General features: G+C 49.0%; 1 protein-coding gene across 5 annotated transcripts in view; it reads right to left on the minus strand.

Annotated features, from left to right (window-relative positions):
* LOC142580010 (lysozyme C-1-like) overlaps positions 1–23,454 on the minus strand; it is a 137,937-nt gene that overhangs the window by 78,958 nt on the left and 35,525 nt on the right. For 3 of the 5 annotated variants that reach the window (XM_075690729.1, XM_075690730.1, XM_075690727.1), the window contains exon 2: positions 23,215–23,313. The exons of the other annotated variants lie outside the window; for them this stretch is intronic. In XM_075690729.1, coding sequence (XP_075546844.1) covers positions 23,215–23,313 — 99 coding nt within the window. The remainder of the gene's footprint in view (positions 1–23,214; positions 23,314–23,454) is intronic. 5 annotated transcript variants of the gene reach the window in all.

Genomic DNA, 23,454 nt, shown 5'->3' on the forward strand with positions numbered 1-23,454 from the left:
CACCGATGCCGCTAATGATATGTTTTCAAAGCGCAATCTTTTCTTAGTTCTTCGCTCGGTTTTGCTGTGTTAGTGCCATTCGCAGAAGTAGGCTGATTTCCGAGGTCGTGCAGTCAGCAGTTCCAATGGATATGTGCCGCTGGGCATGTGCCATCGTCGCAACGCCGTCATCGTCAGGCCATCATCGTGATATAGCCGAATTTCGGAGATACCATGCACTGTGGAAATCACTCTAACCGAAGCGTCCATGAGCCAGCAAATCAAGAATAGCGCAATAAGGCAAGGGACGCGCCGGAGGTTTCATTGAAGAGCGCCTCCCTCAGCACCTATGCTGGACCTTGCAGCGGAAGGTCAACTTTAACTCCGAATGAAAACATTCTGAAGAGTCAAGGTCCCCCTAAAGGCACAACAAACGACCAGACTGAAAGATACAAGCGGAAAAGTAGGGGAAAGAGCTAAAGAAAGCTATTGCTCTAAAACATTTCGTTTGGCAGGGTTTATTTGCTATGAGGGCAGAAAATTTCGGAAGCGTCTAAGCTGTTTTAAATTAGAAAGGACGAGCAATTGCAATCTTGGTTACTACTGCTGTTAGATATTGTGGGCTCAAGGCCGTGGCTTCAGAGACAGCGGTGAGCTGAAGCTCTCACAGAGAACACAGGGTGCAAAAGCCATGAAAAAAGAAACAACCTTTACTGCCCGAAGCCCCAGACCGACTGGAACTGCTTCCTGGTCGCCATTCCTTGCATTCCGGCCCCAGGCTGACTGTGCGTGGCACGGATGCATGAGCCAGGCCCAGATGGTGATGATGGTGGTGGCACAACGGCGCAGCCATGCGGCCAGCGTCCCCACACTGATCTCTCCCCTGCGGACCACGGACCCATGTCGAGGTCGAGGAGATCGTCTATGGGCGCTGGTGGCTCAGGTGGAGCAAGTGCCTCCGCACCCGGCGGATGCTCCTGGTGAGCAACAAAGGCAACAAAGAAGGTATGGTCGCAAAGACTAGAGAAGACCAACAGCGGCCTCCTAGGTGCCTGAAGCCGGCGGCTGAAGGCTAGGAGTGCAAAGCGCCGAGGCGGCGAGCCTGGCTTTGTGGCGTGATACCACTTGATGAGTGCACCGGGATATTTCCGGAACGTGGCACAAGGGGCAGAGTGTGCGGGCTCAGTCTGGCGTGTAGACTGGGGGCTGCTCGGAGGGATATGTATCTGTGAGGAGAAGGCTCCGGAAACCAGCTCTGGCGAGTCACCGATGAGTGACCGTGGCTGCAGCTCCCAAGGCAGCCGCAAGACCGAAGCGACGGGGGCGTTCGCGTGATTAAGGGCCGTCCAAGTTGTGACGGCGCGACGGCCACCTGGCAGTGAACGGCGAGAAGGATGGGGGCAGTAGAGGGTGCATCAGTTGCGGATCCGGGGACAATTGCGGTACTGGCGTTGAGAGCGGGACATCTGGAATGTGCGCAGCGCATTGCATAAAATTGCTGGCATGGCATTGCAATTAGAAAATTTCGTAAATCGAGCTTGACATCTTGCAGCTTCAATGTTGAATGAGCCAGCAAAAGGGGTCACTAGAATAACATGAAACTTAAGAGAGGAGCGATATATTATAGCGTTTGAGTTCCGAGACATGTACTGATCCAACTAAGGTCCCAGTTGCACTGTCTTTCAAGCGGTAATATAAATTAACAAGCTTGCATGAAATTGCAAATGGACCATCCGAATCGAGGTGCTAAGGACGCCGAAAAACCTTCAGCTGAGTTGCTCAAATGATGCGCCCGACGTAATACTTGGTGACCTAGTTCGTACTGAACGTCACGGCAGCGTACGTTTTATTGGCATGTTCGCTGCGAGCATTATGCAATTGTTCACGACCAGCAGTAATAGCGGTTGTAAGCCTCTTACGTCGTTCATTCACAAAATTGCTATTATCGGAATAGGCTGAATGTGCCGGTACTAAGGTATGAGTGGAAATGAAAGTTCCCTGCCAAAGTTCAGATATGCAGATGCAAACCAGTGTATCTGTTGACCATGGAACGCATCGCGAATGCCATTTCCAAGAGCTTAGCATCCCATTCCGTATGATTAGTGGAATGTGCCTGAAGCATCTCAGGTTTCTGTTGATGCGTTCGGTTATGCTAGCCTGTGGACGGTATGGCATGGTCCTTTTGTTTGATGCTGAAGGCAGAACATGTCTTCGCGAATGTGCGACTCGTGAAGTAAGTGGCGTTGTCGGTTGTCAGTTGTGGTGGGAAACCAGAACGCGAGAAGACATCGAGGAGACAGTGCCAAATATTCCGTGAGGTAAGTGCACGCAATTGGTATAAGTCAACTAAGTGCGTAAAAACACCAATAAGTAGCTGGAAAGGGCCCACAAACGTCAGACACGACGATTTTCCACGGGCTCTGTCTAAGAACTGGCTGCATCAAGCCCGGTGGCAGACCACCACGTGATTTTACTCGTTAACATATTGAACAGCTACATGCATATCGTAAAACAACCTGCCGCGTGCCTGGCCAAGTAGCAGCCTGCCATAACTTACATAAGGTGAATGACTGTAGGGCCCATGGTGGGCATCATGGTGGGCCCTGTTTCAGGTAACGCACAAGTACAGCACCACGATGGCCAGCCTCACTAACGAGCTCGTGGTGTTGCAGTGGAACTGTCGGGGCTTCACTAAGAAGCAACCACTGCTGCAACAATACGTCCGACACGCGCAACCCAAACCCGACATGATCATGATACAAGAAACAGTAGGTACCTTACCAAAGCTTCCAGGTTACACTGCGCATGCCTCGCCGATTCCCGTTGATTGCGGACTTGCAATTTTAATTCGGAAAGGGATAGTAGTGCAAGAACACAGCGTAAGCGGCACACATGCGGAAAACATGCTTGTAGAGCTCCTTCCCAATAGAACACGCAACCACAGTGTATTTCTCCTCAACGTATATAGTAATCCGGCTCACTCACGGGCTCGTTTCCTCTCTCTGTTCCGAGGGGCGCTTGCCTTGGTGGGCGCAAACCCGTTTCTGGTGGGGGGAGATTTTAACGCCCCGAACGAGGCCTGGGGCTATGGCTACACTACCGCCAAAGGTCGACGCCTGTGGCAGGACCTGCATGATGCCGAATTAACTCTTATTACTCATCCCACGGCGCCGACCCGCACGGGCACCTCTACGGCACGGGACACGACACCAGACCTGACGGCGGTCCGTAACCTCCCTCAAGCAATGTGGTGCAGTACCTTTGAAGATCTCGGTAGTGACCACATGATCATAGAAACACGAATTCCTCAGGCGGCTACACCCACTTTTCCTAGGCTATTCAAATGGACGGACTGGGACAAATTCCCAAAGCAGCGAGTTGAACAGAGAGGTGAGGAGATCATCGATGACATTGAGGCATGGATGGAGACGCTCAACGACGACATGAACAAGGCGACGAAGACGCTCGCACCCGAAGTCCAGGTTGACAAGATCGACAGCCTACTAGCCCACCTCTGGGAAGCCAAGACGTCACTAAACACAAGATGGAAGAAGCAACGGCACAACCGAAAGCTTGATAAGAAGACCGCACATATCAATCGCCAGCTGGAAGAACATTGCCGGACCTTAAGCCGCCAACAGTGGTATGACATCTGCAACGCAGTCGATGGGCAGCTCCACAATGGCAGCACGTGGCGTCTCCTTTGTCACCTCTTGGGGGAAACGCAGAGCAAGTCTGCTCAGCGAGCAAACCTGCAACGCCTTTTGCACAAGGAACAGGCTACCACGAGTGATCACCAGCTCGTGACACGCCTGCTAGCCAAGTACTTCCCTCAACGGCCCGATGTTCAACACGGAGATTACACTGGAGAGACAAATGTGACATTCGATGAAGAATTTCACGAGTCAGAGATCCGCGCAGCTCTCCACGACCTTAATGGCAAATCAGCACCTGGTCCCGACAAGGTTACGAACAAGACTCTAAGAAACCTCGATGATGCCTCGATAACTGCTCTTACGGCATACTTCAACAAATGCTGGCGAGCAGGTCGCATCCCAGAGGTGTGGAAACGCTCTAAAGCAGTCCTGATACCGAAGCCAGGCAAGCCGTCCAGCCTCGATCACTTGCGGCCCATTTCCCTCCCATCCTGCGTTGGCAAGGTGATGGAGCACGCGTTCCTCTCCCGCATCAACCACCACCTCGAGGACACTGAAGCCTCCCACCCACTAATGTGGGCTTCCGGTGACATCTCTCCACTCAAGACGTCATGCTCCAGCTCTACCAACAGATTATCAATGACCCAACTAGTGGCAACCGGGCCATCCTCGGTCTAGATCTGGAAAAGGCATTTGACAATGTAGCACATGCGGCAATCCTGAGCCGCATAAACAAGCTCAACTTGGGTGAGCGAAGCTACAAGTACGTCAGAGACTTCCTGTCGCGCCGCACAGTCACCCTCGCAGTCGGCAGCATGACATCCGATGAACATACACTAGAAAGCACCGGCACTCCTCAAGGATCCGTCATATCCCCGCTCCTTTTCAACATCGTGATGCTGGGTCTCCCGGCATACATCGACGAGATCGATGGCCTCCATCACGCCTTGTATGCAGATGACATCGCCCTGTGAGTCGACAAGGGCAGTGACGGTCAGATAGAATGCACCTTACAAGCAGCGGTCTCTGCAGTCGAAACCTACCTCCAAGACACAGGTCTCCTACTATCTCCACTGAAATCGGAGCTGCTCGTCTACCGCCCGCGCCGCCGGCCCAAGCCTACAGCCGAATCGCGCCAATGTGATGACATAATCCTCTATAGGCAAGACGGCTCCTGCATTCCCCGAGTCCCGAAGATACACATCCTAGGCATGCATATAACAGCCAACGGGTCAAACATAGAAGCTATTCGCAAAATCGAAGACAAGGTTACAGCGGCTACCCGCCTGATCAAACGCATTACAAACAAGCACACGGGCATGAAGGAGGACAGTGTCATGCACGTCATACACTCTTTCGCAATCAGTCACATCACTTATGTGGCTGCCTTCCACAACTGGAATGTCACTGAAAGGGAGAAAATCAACACCCTTATACGGAAGACTTACAAGATCGCCCTCGGCCTACCGGAGTACACAAGCACTGCTCGTCTGCTACAGCTGGGGGTATACAACACGCTTGAGGAAATCGCGGATGCGCAAAGAACCTCTCAACTCGAACGCATGCCTCTGACAGCCACGGGCCGGTACATCCTGGAGAAACTCGGCTTCAACTACCACGTCCAACACGGTCAGAAACAGGTCATTCCACCGGACCTCAGCGACACGCTGATTGTCGCCTCTATACCTCGAACCATGCACCCCGAATTTAATCGGGGCCGACGCCAGGCCCGTGCCAAGGCACTGCTGCGCTCTTTGGGTGGAAAGAGGACTACGCGCTTTGTAGACGCCGCAGAATACACACGAGAACACCGGTTCACGGTGGTAGTTGTAGACGTTAGCTCCCGGCTTACGCACGCGTGTAGTGTCGCAACGGAATACCCCGAAACAGCAGAAGAGGCAGCGATTGCGCTTGCGCTTACCGACCCCCTCTGCGAGGTAGTTATTAGCGACTCACAATCCGCAGTTCGCAACTACGCGCGGGGGCACATTTCCTCCGAACCTCTCCAGATTCTAAAGAAAGCTGGTCGACAGCACTTCGATAACACCGCGATCATATGGTTTCCAGCGCACGTCGCCACCCCCCCCCCCCCCGATGAGGGCCTCATTAACTTGAACGAGGTAGCACACCGCTCTGCGCGAGAACTGACCCACCGCGCAGAATCGGAGACCGCCTCTTCGAGTTCGGAACTCCTGGTTCAAAACACGCGAGAACGCCTGGTCAGGTACAATGACATCACCAAGCACTAGCAGCTAGGCAGGTGGTTGCTGCCCCCACCTCACCCCAAGCTGAAACGTCGCCAGGCAGTCATCTGGCGACAATTGCAAACACAAACATTCCCCAGTCCGGCGCGATTGCAGCACATTTTCCCCGCGCAATACCCGACTGCTCTTTGCAAATTCTGTCAGGAAACTAGAGCGACGCTGTCACACATGTTGTGGGAGTGTCGGGTTACATCAGCTGCAATGGCAGTAGCTCCGGAGGCTATTGCGTCGAAGTGGGCCGCCGCTCTGCGCAGTTCCAACCTCAAGACACAAGAGTGGGCTGTCCAGCAAGCCCGAGAGGCGGCGACGAGGCAAGGCCTCGAAGTCCCCTCATGGGAGACCTGAGCCCGGGTCGTCAAATTTGCCGGATTGAAAATAAAATTGTTTCCATCCATAACTTACATAAGTCTTGCTGCCAGAACTGTCACTAGCCATAGTACAGTCGTGGAGGTAACTAACGAAGGCTGTTCTGAGACTTTTCGAGAACACTACGCCAAATGGGGAGTTACCGTCATCCTCGTCAGTTTGTGGAATGTAGCGAAGCAGAAGGCCATCGGCAGCGAATACATAAGAATCGAACTCGCCGATGGTAGAGGCTTGCGCATTAGAGCCACATTAGCATTTCGAGGACACGCCGGCAGAGGCCGCCTTTACGTTGCGCCTCGAGGGGATGCTTCGTGCTGAACAAGGTACCCCATCGCGGGTCTGTGTCAGCAGCAGCAACGAGAGACGGTGGCTCCTGGGTGGAAGAAGGCTCGGGCAAAGGTGCACGCGAGAGTTTGTCACCAGCTTTCTTTTGTGCACCAGTGTGATGTTCGATGGTAAAATGACAGTTCTGTAGCGTTACCACCCAGCGAGCAAGGCGACTTGCTGGATTCTGTAAACACTGCAGCCGAGTAAGCGCTATATGGTCCGTTTGGACAGTAAAAGGGGCACCGTCCAAGTATATGTCAATTTTTTTAAGCGCGTATACAATGGCAAGACATACGCGCTCAGTGACAGTGTAATTTTTTTCTGCGGGTGTTAGAGTGTGACTTGCGAATGCAACTGGCCCGAATTCAACCACGAATTCCTGTAGTAACACAGTGCCTAGACCGTAGTCGCTAGCGTCTCTTCGTAGCACAAATGGTTTAGGTCGGGGAGCTTTAGAGATGTTGTCTCAGCAATAGCACTAGTCAGTGTTCTAAATGCGTTGTGCTGATATTCATCCTAAGTCCGCTTTATGAGTTTGCGCACTAGTTAATTAAGCGGAACCCTAGGCTCTGCACAGCGTGATATGAAGGAAGGGTAGAATGCAATCATTCCCAGAAAATGCTGCAAGCTCTTGACGTTGTGTGGGTAGGGGTATTCTGCAATATTGCGAAGCTTGCGTCATTAGGACGAATGACCGTCATCCACAATAAAACCTAGGAAATCTACTGCTCAGTACGCTAATTGGATATTTTCTGAACCCCCCTTTCTGCATTTTCTGAAGAACGATGGCAAGGTGTTCTAAGAGTTTCGCAAAATTGCGCGAGCAGATGACAATATCATCCTTATAAACCATAGCGAATTTATACCCCGCTTAATCGGGAACAAAACGCATTAGGCGTTGGAAAGAGCTAGCCGAGTTCTTCAAGCCAAAAGACATGCGTGAAGGCTGTTAGAGGGATGTCAGCGGGTTCCATTTAAATTTGAAGAAATTTCCTAGAGCAGTCTAGTGCAGTGAACAACTTTACACTACCCAGACTTGATAGAATCGGCTCAATTGAGGGAAAGGGATAAGCGTCCCGAACAGTGGCATCGCTAAAGCGTCGATAGTGTACGCACAAGCGAGACGTTCCACTTTTTTTATGCGCTAGAACGACAGGAGAAGCCCAAGGGCTTTAGGACGGTCTCACTACACCGTTATCAACCATCTCCTTCAGGGCAATATTCAGGAGCGCCCTCTTGTGCACGTTAAGTGGCCTTAGGTTGCAGCTCCAAGGTTGTGTGTTTCCTGTATCGATGCGATGACGCAGTACAGGAGTGCAGCCGGGTTTTTCCATGAACACGGCTGCGAACGGCTCCAGCATGCGCACGAGGTGTCGTTTCTGCGTATCTTCAAAACTGCATTACTCGACAGTTTCCAGTATCGTAGGCGGCAAGGCAGAGTTAAAAAGGAACGCGGCCGACCCACCAGTGCTGTGCACAGGAAGTGAAGCCGGAGCAAACTGGCACAAATCATCAATGCAAGTGACTCGGAAGTCGCCATTTGCAAAGTCCGACGCTATGTTTTCATGCGCGATAAAGTTCTGACCCAGTAGCATGGGTACTGGCAACCCGGGCAATAAATAAACGCTGTCGATATGTCTTGCTCATGAAGGGAGCTTGAGTCGCACCACAGCTCGTGCTGTTATTAACGCTCCCTTAGCAGCTCTCAGGCGAATATTACATTGTGCGAGTTGCATTTTACGCGTCTGGCACAAGCGCAAAATGTCATCGCCAATGAGAGAGACGCTGCCGCCAGTATCTAGAAGGTCGGTTATCTCCGTGCCTAAAACATGGAATTTCATATATGGTACAAGACCAGAGCTCATTCATATATGCCATAAGAGAAGCCCAAGGGCTCTAGGAGGGCCTCGCCACACCGTTATCACCGAGGGTGAGCAACTGACCTCTCGGTTTGTCGCGTAGAGCTAGTGCGCTCTATGCGGCAAACAGAGAGGTCAGTTGCTCACCCACGGCAATTTCGGCCTTTGGCGGTGTTGTGGAGCTCGTTATTGCCGCGGGCCGCAGCTGTTTACCTGGGTGGAAACACGCCGAGTCGAGGGTGTCATTGGACACTCATGCCGGTAGTGTCCATGCTGACCACAACTGTAGCATGAGCCAGTCTGCTCTGCATTTTCCCTGTACCCTGTCGGAGCCTGCGGCACGAGAGTGACCTCCGGTGTTAAGAGGATTTCGTTGCCGGTATGAGGGAGTGGACCGGGGTGGTTGGCGGGGGAAAGTCGTCGCGGGCATCCCTCATCCTGCAACGCCCCCTCCACCACAAAGAGTTTCCGTTAATGGGGCCAAGAGAACCGGAAGGTACAAATAACCTTCGCCCCATTCCATTGGCGCGTCAGGCTGGTTCGCCACTTCTCGCACAGATGGCGACATTCCTGGGTACTGCTCCTCGGCCGCAAGATTTCGCACGTTTCCTTCGCTGCTGTGTCCCCACCTGTAGTCGCGGCGTTTAACACCTGCCCGTATCTGTCCCATCTGTAGTCTGCTCCACCTTTCCGTGAAAACGCTCGCATTTCTGTCACCGCTTATCGGTGTGTAGAAATGTTTGTCGCCTGCCTATGTTCCGCTGCAAGCGCTCGCGTGTTGATGCTCGACCCAGGTGGCACACAAAGTCTTCAAAATTCGGCGTTAAAGGGCCCCTCACCAGGCCACATGAGAAATTTCAGTTACACGCTGGAAGTTGCGTTCTCTCTAAGCAGCCTTCTACCTCAAGGATTTTTCAAGTTGGTTCATTAATAGCCGAGACAGAAATATTTCAGTGTGGTGAACCCCTGATTTCAGGAGGCGAGCTTTCCCGCCAACATACACACTCCACTGCCCCGTCTGGCCACAATGCCACCCAGACTGGCTCAAGGCCGGGTGGCTGCCTCCGTGACGTCAGCCGGACGGGGCTGGCTCCGGCGGAAGCGTAGGAATGCTTCAGCACAAGTCTGCATAATAGTTGTGCGCTTGGCTGACTTTCTTTTTCGGCTACACATGTAGTGCTCTGAATAAAATTTGACAGAAAGAGAAAATAGAGAGACAGGAGTTTTCTATACGCATCGGCGTTCTATTCATTTATTCGTTACAGTTCGCAGCTTCCGCTTCTTAGCCTTGTTATCCGGGTAAGGCACCTTGGGCCTTATAACGTAGAACTATTCCAATATGTTTTTATTATGCTGCCGAGGGGCCTCCGGAACCGCTGCCTTCTGCCACGATAGACAACGCGAAAGAGGAGCTAGACACGCCCTTCGCGTGAGTGAATTGGTAGCGCTCCTTACACAAGGCAAAACGAAATCAGCTCCCGGGCACGATGGAGTGACTTGGCAAGAACTTCGAATCTTCAACAGTGAAGCTCAAGAACAGTTCTTAACAATTCTCAATGAATCGTGGGAATCCGGAATAGTGTCATATTCACTCAAACTATCTCTCATCTACCCTATACTGAAACCGGGCAAAGACCGCACGAAACCAGCTAACCTACGCCTCGTAGCTGTAACATCAACTGTCTGCAAATTGATAGAAAGAATGCTACACACAAGAATGCAGCACTACGTCAAATATGTACAACCGGGTTTGCACCCTGTGCAGGCAGGTTTTCAGCCAAACATGGGCACACATGACTGCCTCTGGTTGCTCCGCAGATTGATCAACCGTAAGTCTCGCAAACAGATGCCTGACTATATTATTGCAGTCGATATGCGTAAAGCATTCGATAACGTGAAACAAGAGGCCATCTTACAGGAACTGGCGACCAGGTACCCTAGCCAAAGAACACACAAATGGATCCGTAGCTTCCTCCAAAGCAGACCAATCCAGCCCCATGGCAAGGCACCGGGATGGAATCCGAAGACCTACTACTTGGATGGCACAGTGCCCCAAGGCGCCATCCTCGGACCTATGCTATTCAATCTGGCCATGACACGGGTGGCAGAAAGTCTTGAGCGAGACACTTCGGCCCGTTTTACAATTTACGCCGACGATATAACAATATCGACGGAAGCGGCGGAATATTCCGAGATACAAAGCATGCAAACAGAACTGCAAGCAGCGACCCTGAGTCTTAGCAACACTTTAGATAAACTCTGACTGCAACTCTCGCCAGAGAAGACGTAATTGATCAGCGTTGACGGAAAGAAAGCGACCAATGTAAGCAAGCAGATCACTTTAGACATCGACCAAAGCGATATGACGTCGACCAGTGGACAAATTAGGATCCTCGGAACACAGATTGCTACCTGCGACAGCCCCCAGCTATGTATTCGCACTCTAAAGCAAAAATGGAGACCGCCGTTGCACATGGTTAGACGAATATCGAGCAAGTATGGCGGAGCGCGTCGGAAAGCGTTCCAAACGCTTGCAAAAGCGGTCGCGGTTAGAAGGATTCTTTACGGGGCACCCGTGTACGAATTCTCTGAGCGAGAGCTCGGCGATCTCGAAAAGTCACAGGGCCGCCCTCCGTACGATAGCTGGGCTACCGAAGCACATGAAGAACGAGGACCTGCTCAAGCTCGTAACGATTCCACCCATGTGGGACATAATCAATGAAGCACGAATTCGAATGCGATCCCGGTTGGAAAACACGACTCGAGGAAAACAGACCATGGCATGGGATGAACAAGTCCATGCGAAGCCAGAGACCGCGGAAGCGACCATAACGCCACCATGGGAAGTACCATTTGGCATACAGAGGCAACAACGCCCTATCGCCAGACGAACCGCGGAAGCTAGCAAAATATTTGAAAAGAGATTGGAACTAAGAACGCCGCAGCACACCATTGACGTCTACACGGCCGCTGAGGTAACAAACGACATAGCAAGGATGGCCTGGGCTAGCACATCTGCGCCCCAGCACAATGGATATTACACACGTCAGCTTCCCGGGGGTACAACCTTGCACGCTGAACTCTTAGCTGTATGGGGAGCGGTCGACGCCATTCCCATTGACATGGGGGACATTGTAGAGCAGAGTGTGCGAAATAATTATCGGATCCTTACTGGATCGTACGAAGCGGTGACCGAATTAACGGTGCCTACGATTGATTATGCTGTGACCAAGGAAACCAGAAAAAATGCTAAATAGAATACAGGACAATGGGACAAATGGTAAAATCCTATGGACACCGGGGCACACCGGCACTGATGAGGGAAACGCAGCCGCTCACGCAGATGCCGCGCAAGCTCGTGCGCTTGTTTACACGTACAACTCCCCACACTCCATTTCCTCGCCAAACCCCGCGCACCAAAATTCATACCTAAAGATATTGGCCGAAGGCTCTCCTAGCAGAGCACTGATGCAAACGGAGACTATTAAAAGCTACACCAGTACATGTGTTTGACGCCCAAGTCGGGCTTACTCACACAAAATAGTTTTTTTTAATAAGCTTATGGCCAACGCTGCATACGCACGACACATACTTGAGAAATGACACCAAGCCAGACAAGCTACGATTGCGAACACTTATACTCGATGCACACGTTACCAGGAGTCATGCAGAGCAAACTTGCAACACCTCATTTGAAGCTGTGCAGCTTTTTCACAACGAAGATCTAGCATTCAACATTTACTACACGGAGACATTAGCACACTAGGAATCGGAATACAAACTAACTCTGAAACACAGAAAGCCATTGCGACATATGGCAGACAAAGTGGCTTGTTTCGAGCAGTGTAGAAGTTGGTCGACCAGCTCATGCGAGACCGGCGGAACTGAATATGCAACTGAGTCTGCATAAAGCGGAAGATCAAAGACTGAGATGAAGGTGTACTGCAGCTAACAATCCGAAACACACATTCCTTTCCCACCTAATCCCCAACAGCGGCCTAGAGCCGTCCCCTTCCTTGAAAGAAAAACATTCATTCATTCATTCATTCATTCATTCATTCATTCATTCATTCATTCATTCATTCATTCATTCATTCCCATCTCCTGACGTCAAATTTGCGTAACCGCCGACGCAAACATCGGGTGGTGACCCACTGGGTTGTCTGAACAGACCAATCAAACCCTCTCCTCGTTTATAGGAGGTCGCTGTTGTTTGCTTTAAAAACGAATAACATGACCTACACTGAGCTGCTTGTCTTATCTAATTGGCTGACAAGAGGCGAGGAGCACACTCAAGTGGAAAGGGATTCGGTGGGGCCGAGCCAGTGCACTGAAAATCGATGACAGCATGTAGGAGGTGGTGCCGGCGTCTGCGACTGGTCCGCTTTCCCTTACTTAGCTTGAGTTGGCGGGCCGAAAATTGCGGCGGCATCCAACGAAACGTTAAGAATGCCACTAAAGCGGATCCTCAGCAAAGAAGAGTTGGCAGAGCGAGGTCTTAAACGTGCCGAAAGTGCTTGAAAACGTGACACTATTTTTAGATTCCTCAATCCTAGAGCCTATGCCATATTTCCCCACTGACTTGTCTCCATCCTGCTTCTTGCCTACCCTGGCATTGAAGTCGCCCATCAGTTTAGTGTATTTTGTTTTGACTGTACCCATCGCCCATTCCACGTCTTCATAGAAGCTTTTGACTTCCTGGTTATCATGACTGGATGTAGGGGCGTAGACCTGTACGACCTTCGATTTGTACCTCTAAGTAAGTTTCACAACAAGACCTGCCACCCTCTCGGTAATGCTATAGAATTCCTGTATGTTATCAGCTATGCCTTTATTAATCAGGCGTCCGACTCCTAGTTCTCGTCTCTCCGCTAAGCCCCGGTAGCTCAAGACGTGCCCGCATTTTAGCCCTGCATATGCTTCTTTAGTCCTCCTAAATTCACTGAGCCCTATTACATCCCATTTACTGCCCTCGAATTCCTCCAATAGCACTGCTAGACTCGCCTCACTAGATAACATTCTAGCGTTAAACGTTGCCTGGTTGAGATTCCAACGGCGGCCTGTCCGGAACCAGGGATTCTTAGCACCCTCTGCTGCGTCGCAGGTCTGACCGCCGCTGTGGTCAGTTGCTTCGCAGCTGCTGGGGACTGAGGGCAGGGGTTTGATTTTTGTAATCATATAGGCGGTTGGGGCCAAGTACGGCACCAGGGTGGCCAATCCTGCTCTTGTGAGGGAGTGCGTTGTCGGTTCTGGTCACCGGGATCAGGCCGCACTCCAAGCCCGTTTATGCAATTTTATCAATACACGGTTTTTTTTAATCCGGTGGAAAATTGCGCTGCACCGGGATTCGAACCAGGGCCCTCTTGCACGCGAGGTGGCTGCTCTACCTCTACACCACTGCTGCAGCTTTTAACAGGCTTGAGATGTAGCTTGAGATGGCTGGTCCAAAATTGCGGCAGCATGCAACGAAACGTTAAGAATGCCGCTAAAGCGGATCCTCAGCAAAGAAGAGTTGGAAGAGTGAGGTCGTAAACGTGCCGAAAGTGCTTGAAAACGTTGCGCGACCACGTAAAAAGGTTTATTGTACGCAAATAAACCTACGCTCTCCAGCAGGTGCGAGTAGCCAGTGCCTGAGCGATCGGTGGCAGTCATCGTTTATTCTTTTCGGAACGGGGCAGCCTGTGGCTATCAGAAGAAAATTCAGTTTCGTTCGGCATATTAATGCATTTTTAAAGCGTACAAGTCACTTTGACGCAGTGAGTTCTCGCAGTTTTGTGACGTCGCGGGACAGGGAGGTGAAGTTGGTGCAGCCCAAAAACTTTTGTCCAATAGACGAGGGTTAATAGCGAAAAGGCGTCGAATCAGAAACAACTATTTTTTTTTTGTCCTGTCGAATCGTGCATTATCAGTATGTACGCGTCATAGGAGATGGGGAGCTATCGCGGTTTTCGTGACGTCGCGTGACAGACAGGCGAAGCGGGGGTGGTTCAAAAAAGTTTTTGACCAATCGCGGAGGGCTCATTGCAGAATTGGGGCCCTATAAGGTAAAACTATTCCAATAAGTTTTTATTCCAATCTCGTGACGTCAAATATGCGTATCCGCCGACGCAAGCATCTGGCGGTGACCCGCAAGGTTGTGTGAACAGACCAATCAAACGCTCTCCTCGTTTAAAGGCGGTCACTTTTGTTTGCTTTAAAAACGAATAACATTGCCTACGGTAAGCGGCTTGTCTTATCTAATTGTCTGACAAGGGGCGAGGAGCACGCTCAAGTGGAGAGGGATTCGATGGGGTCGAGCATGTGCACTGAAAATCGATAACCGCATGAATACGGTGATGCCGTCGTCTGCGATTGGTCCGCTTTCCCTTACTTAGCTTGAGGTGGCTGGTCGAAAATCACGGCTGTATGCAACGAAAGGTTATAATTCCGCTAAAACGGATCCTCGGCAAAGAAGAGTTGGCAGAACGAGGTCGTAAACGTGCCAAAATTGCTTGAAAACTTACACAGCCACGCAAAAAGATTTATTGTGCGCAAATAAACCCACGCTCTCCGGCATGTGCAAGTAGCCAGTGCCTGAGCGATTGGCGGCAGCCATGTTTTATTCCTTTCGGGACGGGGCAGCCTGCGGCTATTCCAAAAAAAAATTCAGTTTTGTTCGGCATATTAATGCATCTTTCATGCGTACATGTCTCTTTGACGCAATGAGTTTTCGCGGTTTCGTGACATCGCGTGACAGGCAGGTGAAGTGGGGACAGCCCGAAAACTTTTGTTCCATAGCCAAGGGCTAATGGCGAAAAGGCGTCGAATCAGAAATAACGTTTTTTTAAATTTTATTTGCTCCAATGATGCATAATCAGTTTGTACACGACGTATCAGATGGGGAGCCATGGCGGTTTTCGTGACGTCGCGTGACAGACAGGCGAAGTGGGGGGTGGTTCAAAAACGTTTTTGACCAATCGCGGAAGGCTGCTCGCAGAATTGGAATAAAAAAAAGTTTGGAATAACTTTACGTTATAGCGCCCCTTCTCATTCAATCGCAGGCAGAAATTTATTAGAATGTTTGTGCTGCACCGCAACACATATTTCAGCATCACCTCACTCGTGTGTCCCTTTTCACAGACGTGAAAGTCGCTGAGCAGTTGGAGTGTCAGTTCCGTGGCTACTTGGCGCCGATTTTGGACCTTTAGGAATTTCGCACGCTTGGAAAGTTCTTCCAATACAACGTAATTGTGAGCGGCAGCCTTCACAGCTGGCATTGCTGGGTAAACCAGCCCTCCCCTGTCAATTTCTTTGAGAAGACCGTACATGTGATTTTCGGACAAAACTGCGACAGTCTTCTCAATAATCAAAAGCGCTTTGCTTTTGTCGCATTTGAACCTCTTGAGAGCTATGTGCACCGAGTAACCAGCAACACAGGCAATGACTGGAACGGCATCTTCAGTTTTGACAGCGCCTGTTCGGTCACAACAATGCTGAATTTCCCGCTTCGCACGGCTGCTTTTGTTTGCAGTTCTTCCCAATTTTGATTTTTCTCGTTGTCGATTGCAGGTACCGCGCTCATTCATAGAATTGTGCTCTGTAGTCGCAACTTGTTTTCACACTCATAGATTTGTCTTACGGACAAATAATATTGATGTTACCAGCCAGTGGCCGGTAACATCCAAAGCGGTCTTCTAGAAGGTCGGTCTGGAACTTCCCAAGAAGCACAAAGGACATCTTGAGCTCCTCGAAGCAGTATCTGGCAATTTCAATAAATGCTTCAGTCGTCTGGATCATAGCGCCATGTGTCTCATCAGACAACATACAGACATCCGCCCTCCTTTGCTTTCATTCTTCCAACCAGTCCACGAAATCGCTCAAAAAAGGAAATCCTGAAGCCGAATGGACAAGGGTAGACGGGCTTTTGAAAGTCATCCCTTAGACTGAGTTCTTTGAAAGGGGTCTTGACACTGACAGCTTTTTACCAGCTTACTATTAGGTCTATGAAACTGTCGGTTTCTTTGTGGTGTCTTCCGTTGTGCTTGGCTCCACTCAATCAAGTACATTCGGTTCGGACTCACTGAATATCTGCAAAGCAGGTTTAACATTCTGTTTCTCAATGGCTGTTGGAGAAACAGCTTTATTGGACAAAGTGTAGTCGTACCGGAGTAACTGCTCGTCTCTAAATGTTATGCGTCTTTGATTGTCTTAAAATGTGCATAATGCATACGCCGCTCGCCCGTAGTGCTTGCCTCAAACTCAGGGAACCAGAAACTCTTGTCATTTTGCTTTTACCAGTTGCTGCTCACGCACATCAGTAAGTGCACTGGATCAATGACAAAGAACAATGGCCGGTGGGGATCTAACGGGCGCGGAAACACGAAATCATTTGCCAGTGCTTTTTCCGTGTGGCTTCGGGGCCTTGGTCACAGAGTACCTAGAAGGCATCATCGCGCTTCGATTTACAGCGTTGTTGTCAGTCACAACGCACATGGCTTTGTATCCAAGTTTTTCCAAGCCGCGAATGACGTCTCCCAAAACCTTGTGCAGAAATTCCCCATTAGCCTTATGCACGGATACAATGTGTGCTATCTCGTTAAACTTGCACGTGAGGCTGTGCGCAATAAATACAAATGCACTGTTTGCTGCTTCTGCGTTGTTCAGTGCGATACCAGCGATGTTGCCATCCTTGTAGTAAAAGAAAGGGCTTTAGGTGAATTTCATCTACCATCAAAGTCACGTAGCTTTGCTGCTCATTCAACTCGGATATCTTCTTGGCCATGCGGCGGAGGAATGTAGCGTCTTAATGCTGCAATTGCGGGTTCATCCCGAATGATGAACATGTAGACCGAATGGTCCTTGGGTGTGGCATGATTATGCTCCCGTGACTGCGCATTTACTTGTATGCATGAGGCGATATTGCAAAAAGTATACAGCAGTACACCATGAAGACAACAGAGTAGCGGCGTCGTTCTTTTTTGCCGACATCAGCTGCACTTGCTCGGTGAGCAGTTGAATGGCCGCGAAGTTATCGTCTCCTTGTGTCGCACATATTTTGCTCAGAAGAGAAACGACAGTCTCGCAGATGTCCATATCCGAATTTTCAGAACTTCAGCTCACGGCGCTGCCGAACCCCTCGACTCCCTCAAGTAGCCGTCATTTGCTGTCGACCGCCGACGGAACTAGCAATTTGAAGCCGAGCCGCTTCACTGGTGCTTTTGCGGCATTTACTGTTAGAGTTAGGTATGCTTTTATAACAACAGAGTATTTAATCCAAGGAGCTTCGTCGTTACAAATGTGAGCCAGAATGACGTGTTCATAGCATTCAATGACATGCCAAAATGTCAGCTGCTTCCCTCGAACGAAGTTTGCCAATTCTTTCAAACCACAAAGCGTGCCTGCTTCGTCCTCATTCTGGACAGTGATAATTGACTCCGCAAGCACTTTCTCGGGGGCTGCGGAGTCTATGCGCATTCGCTTGCTCTCTGGGTCCTCTCGTCTAGCCTTTTCTCAGGACAGGTAGCTTGGGCCATCGCAAAGTACCGTCGGTACGGCGCCAGGTCGAAGCCGTAAACGTGAGAGCGACTCTGTCACTGTGCGGCCGGTGCCTTCGTCAATATAGGTTGTTTCAAGAACAATGTCTTCGGCTTTGAAGTGAAGCTCGCACACCTGAACAAAATAAATGTATGCTAGCATAAGTGCAGTTACATGACCTCGCGGGTTAGCGCGATGCATTTAGCCTTTACGTGCCACAAACGAGTTGTAAGCAAGGCTTGCAAACCAACGGTAGAAGCAACCTGTTCAGAAAATAATAAACACTCAAATTTTCTTACCATGCACTTAGCTGACACGACCAATTTTTCACGTGGAATGGCACGTATCCACGCTCTTCTTACTTCGTCGGCTTTAGCGAACGAGAAGACGTTGTAAGTGCCATTGCACCGCGGCACACAACACTTCCCAGGCATTTCGCAGTTTCTTCTAATTCTGCACAACTCCGTTCAGCACACATAACACGCGATAAACACCGATGTCAGTCACCGTTGCCGATTCACGCACAGAAATAAAGATTCAAGCAAACAACCACGTTTTGCAGCGACCACGTGCGTTTGATGGCACCGCGGACGCGCGTTCAAGCATGCCGCTGCTGCCGCCGCCGCGCCGGGACCAAGGCCCCATGCCGGTGACGTATGATCACGTGGCCGCAGGAGCCCCCCGGCCTGGAAGAATTTCTCTAGGTGGCGTTGCTAGCCCCCGCAAGCTTTTGTCCCTGAATATGCTCCCGCAGGGAGCAGAGTTGCCCAAAGGTCCACTTTATGTTCCAGCTCTGCAGTGAAGCCACTCCTCGCGCGCGGAGGAGGCAAATGCTGCGCGGTGTTGCATTTGCTTTTTTGTCCGCTGGTCTTGTGGTACATGCAAGCGGTGTTGGCAAGCTACATGTTCGCAAGCGCTGAACAAGATGGCAGTTTTGCAGGCTACGCTCGAACTATTGGCGTAGCCGAAGGGGGTAGGGTTCCAAGCCCCCGAAATCTTAAGTCTGTATGTGAATATTTATTTATTTGTCCATACTGTGAGCCGTTTTCGGGCTTTTACAGGGTGGGAAATAGAATCTTATAACAAAACAATGGCATGCGCAAATAATTAGTCGGTAAATATATAAAAGGCATATAAGTACAAGACATATATACACTTACGATTAGTAAAATAACATTTCCAAATTTCTTTCAAAGGAAACCAGTAGTCAACATTTTGAAAAACCTCGGAATCAAGTTTGTTCCAGTCAACAATTGTTTTAACCAAAAAAGAATGCTTAAAGACATCAACTCTGGAGGAATAAGGCATGAAAGCATAGCTGTGATTAATCTTTGGTGATATTCTGCCAGGAGGTCGCAAGTACGGGCTGGGATCCACGTTTAGGCTTCTCGTTTGTAATTGGAACATGAATTTTAATCTAGAAACCCTCCGGCGCTCAGCAAGTGTCGCAAGGTCAGCCCTATCAAGTAACTCTGTAACTGATTGTGTTCGATTGTAGGAGGAAAAGATAAACCTGGCAGCAAGACGCTGTACTTTTTCTAATTTATTCCCAGACTATAATTGCGTACTGTAGACTAGGGCGAACAATTGCCCGGTATGCACTTAGTTTCACATCAGAACTGGCAAACTTCAGTTTCCTTTTTAACAAGCCGAGCTTTCGCTGTGCGGATCCACAAGTGATCGCCACGTGACGGTTCCATGTTAGATCATGTGTTATAGTTATTCCAAGATATTTCATTTCTTTTGTACGTTTTATTATATCACCGCCAATAGCATAAGAAGAAAGCGCGGGTTGTTTCTTATTTGATAAAGTCATGCAAGCCGACTTCTTAAAATTAATTTGCATATCCCATAAGGTAAACCAGTCATCAATAATCTGCAAGAACTTATTCAATAAAATTTGGTCACTGGCGCTTTTTACCCGGCAGAACACCAAACAGTCATTTGCAAATAGTCGCACTTCAATCAGTGGGTTAATGTTCATGGCTATATCATTAATGTATATTAGAAACAGTACCGGCCCCAAAACCGTCCCCTGAGGAACGCCGGACGTAACCGACACTGTTAACGACCACTCATTAGAAATTTCTACGAACTGTTCTCGATTCTTTAAATAAGCCTGAACCCATCGTACGATTTTCGTACTAAGACCAGCGTCATAAAGCTATCGCACAAGTTTTGAATGGCAAACCCTGTCAAATGCCTTAGATAAATCGAAGGCTATGACATCTATATCTTCTTTATTGTTTATGGCTGAAGCAAAGTATTGAACTGTCTCGAACAGCTGGGTCACGGTGGAGAGGCGCCTACGAAATCCATGTTGTTTAGCCTAAAACACTTTTTTCGTTTCCGTGTAATCTGTTATATACTTGCAGAGGATGTGTTCCAGCAATTTACAAACAGTGCATGTAATAGAAATAGGACGGTAATTGTTCACGTTGAATCTGTCTCCTCCTTTGAAGATCGGCACTACCCTGCCCATTAGCCAATCATCAGGTAAAGTACCGGTGTCTAATGATGCCCGAAAAAGTTTTACTAGGAATTCTGCAACCCAGTCACTATAGCGTTTCAGAAATTCATTAGGTATGTCATCTGGCCCTGATGACTTCTTACAATTAAGTTTCAATAGGAGCTCTAATACTCCTTCCTTGGAAATTTGAATTTCGTCTCCGCAGGTGTCCTGTGCTTCCCGTATTGGGGGGTCGATTTGACCAGGCGATAACACTGAGCAGAAGTGATTGAATTCGTTTGCCATGAGGTCTGGCTTGCTGCAAATGCTATCGTCCACGCGAACTGCAGTTATTGCTGGTTTTGAACCGGTCAGGTATCTCCAGAATCTGTCCGGACTATTAAGCATGTAATTGGTCAAAGTAGTTGAAAAGAAAGTTGCCCTGGCTGTCTTTAATTCAGTTCGAATCTGCGCGCTGAGAAAAGATATCGTGTCAGGGTTTCTTGGCGTTGCCTGTCGGGCGCGCCGTAGTCGGCGTTTCATGTGAATAATGGTTGTAGTGATCCACGGGTTTGCCTTTTCTACTCGTTTTCGTCTGACAGGTACAAACTGCGATATACAATATGAAACTGTTGACTTAAAATATGCCCAAAGACGCTGCACATCATTTTCCTGCGGTATCGTGTCAAGAGCTAGCTCTAGATGATCGAGGATTGATGCGTCATCTGCCCTTTGAAAATTTAGCACATGCCTGTTACAATGTTTGGCAAAACTCTTATCGTGTACCTTAAGAGTATCTGCTACGGTTTTATGGTCCGATATTCCACTTTCTACATTGATTTGGCGATTAAAGCTGTCATCCGATAAAAATACCAGGTCAAATGTCGAGTGGAATTGGCCTGCGTTTGTTCATTCACCACTTGAATTAGACTCTTTTTCCATTATTTCCAGCATACAGTCCGCGTGTAGTCTATCGACAGTACTTGATATGCGTGCGTTCTAATCAACACCAGTCAGGTTAAAATCGCCCATTAGTATTAACCTTCTACGTTTATTAGTTATGCTTACAATGTAATCATCAAGCTTCCTGAAGAAACTCTGAGGAACTGCCAGGGGCACGATAAATCGCCAATTCTTAAAACGAATCTATCCATGAATAATTTGCACCATATGCTCTCATGATCCTCAATGACGGGAAGTCGTTCGTACTTAATTGAGTTCTTGATTAACAGGGCAACGTCACCGCCCCTTGTTGACCTCTTATTACGTATGACATGAAAAGAGTTAAGGAAAAATTCTTCATTTTTAATGTCGCGTTGTAACCACGTCTCCGTGATGCCGACCACGTAAGGGTCATGTGATAAAGAGGGTCATGTGATGATTCGAATGGTTCGTGCTTATTAACAATGCTTCGTGCATTTATGTTTAGTAGCCTTATTTCTTGGGGCTATATACACGAACACATACAAACACACACGAACGTGCGTATAGGGGGTAGGACCTCCCTCGATCCCCCGAAATAAAATTCCGACTATGCCCGGCTTGAACAGTTAAAAAGTTCGCGAGCAAACGCGCATTACCTTGCAACAAAAAGCGGTGCAAAGTTTTTCAGCCTGCATATGAAGTTTTCTCACCGAGTCCTGAAGGCAAGAAGTATTTTAAAGGGTGTTTAAAGAAAGCTTCTCACACGTAAGGTGGATAATTATGTGAGCGCATTTGGCTGCCGAAACGTGCCAATTAATCGTCGTGGCGAAGTGAACTACCGTGCGTGTCAGTGACTGTTAACCGTGACCGTCATTCATCACTAACCGTCGTTCACAGCAGCAGCAAGTTTTTGACATATGCGGTGCAGACGCGTAGATTTAAACGCATTTCAAGTGTTCACATGCGCACATTTTATGCGAAGCTTATTTTTACGATTCATTCATACCGCAACCTGAACAGCTGCTTCGTAGCACTAAATCTGCAAGTGGAAAAAGATTCAAGATGCACAAGCTTCTAGATCAAATTTATTTCGTACAAGCGAATGGGTCATCAATGGCTGGCGGTAGCAGGGGCAAAGGGCTGGTTCTTGAAGCCTTGGGGGGCAGAATTCAAAGCCACTGGAAAGGTAACAGGCTATTAACAGTAACAAGAGGTCATTTTTATTACACCAATCACGTCTAGATGGCAAAAGTAACTATTCACACATTGCAGACTGTAATATGAAAACACATTATTCTTGACCTCTTTATGCCACTCAGGCGAATTTACAATAACAGCGCTCATTAAGCATACAGGCAGAATTTTCAATTCCTCATGTCGACTAAGGCCGATCTAACAGGAAAGATATTGCATGCCGTAAATGCTGAGGCTATCGCAGCTGTCTCATAAGCAGGAGCGCGTGAGGCTTCGCTTACTACAAAAAATGAACACTAGCACATTAACATTACATGAAAAGTAGAACGCAGACAAAAATAATATAAAGCAACAGATCAGAGGCAAACCAGGGTGCAACGGGCAAATTGAATTGGCTAATATTTACTCTGTTTCGAACAGACTGTTCTAGACCCGCAGAGTCAGAACAATCGTACAAGCAACACAGCGAATTGGGCGAACTGGTAGGTTACCATTCTTGGCGTATATGTGCAACGCGACACAGACGTGTCGTTCATTCTTGGTCCCGTGCCTGTGTCGAGTCGCACGTATACGCGAAAAATCGTACAAGTGAACAACCTTTCGTGCCACCCATACGCATCTCAGCGTTCACACGGCTGTTACTTGAGATAAATGTTGCTTTAGTGCAAACAAGCAGAACTCACCTCTGTAAACAAGGCGAATGTACCTCCCATATCCCGGTCCCTTCCGGAGCAGGCCGGTCTCTGCCCACACGTAGTAGCCAACCAATCGCCGGCGCAAGTCTGCGTGTTCGCACAGCACCGCGTAAAAAGCTCTGCCACTTTTTGTGCGGTTTGTGCGTTTTGGTACGCTGTATCTCGTCATACTGGTATACAAGTATAAATATGATGTGTTTCGTATCAGTTCACCAAGGTCCTTGACCT

Source organism: Dermacentor variabilis, chromosome 4 (genome assembly GCF_050947875.1).
Source record: "Dermacentor variabilis isolate Ectoservices chromosome 4, ASM5094787v1, whole genome shotgun sequence".
In the NCBI taxonomy this organism is placed as follows: Eukaryota; Metazoa; Arthropoda; class Arachnida; order Ixodida; family Ixodidae; genus Dermacentor; species Dermacentor variabilis.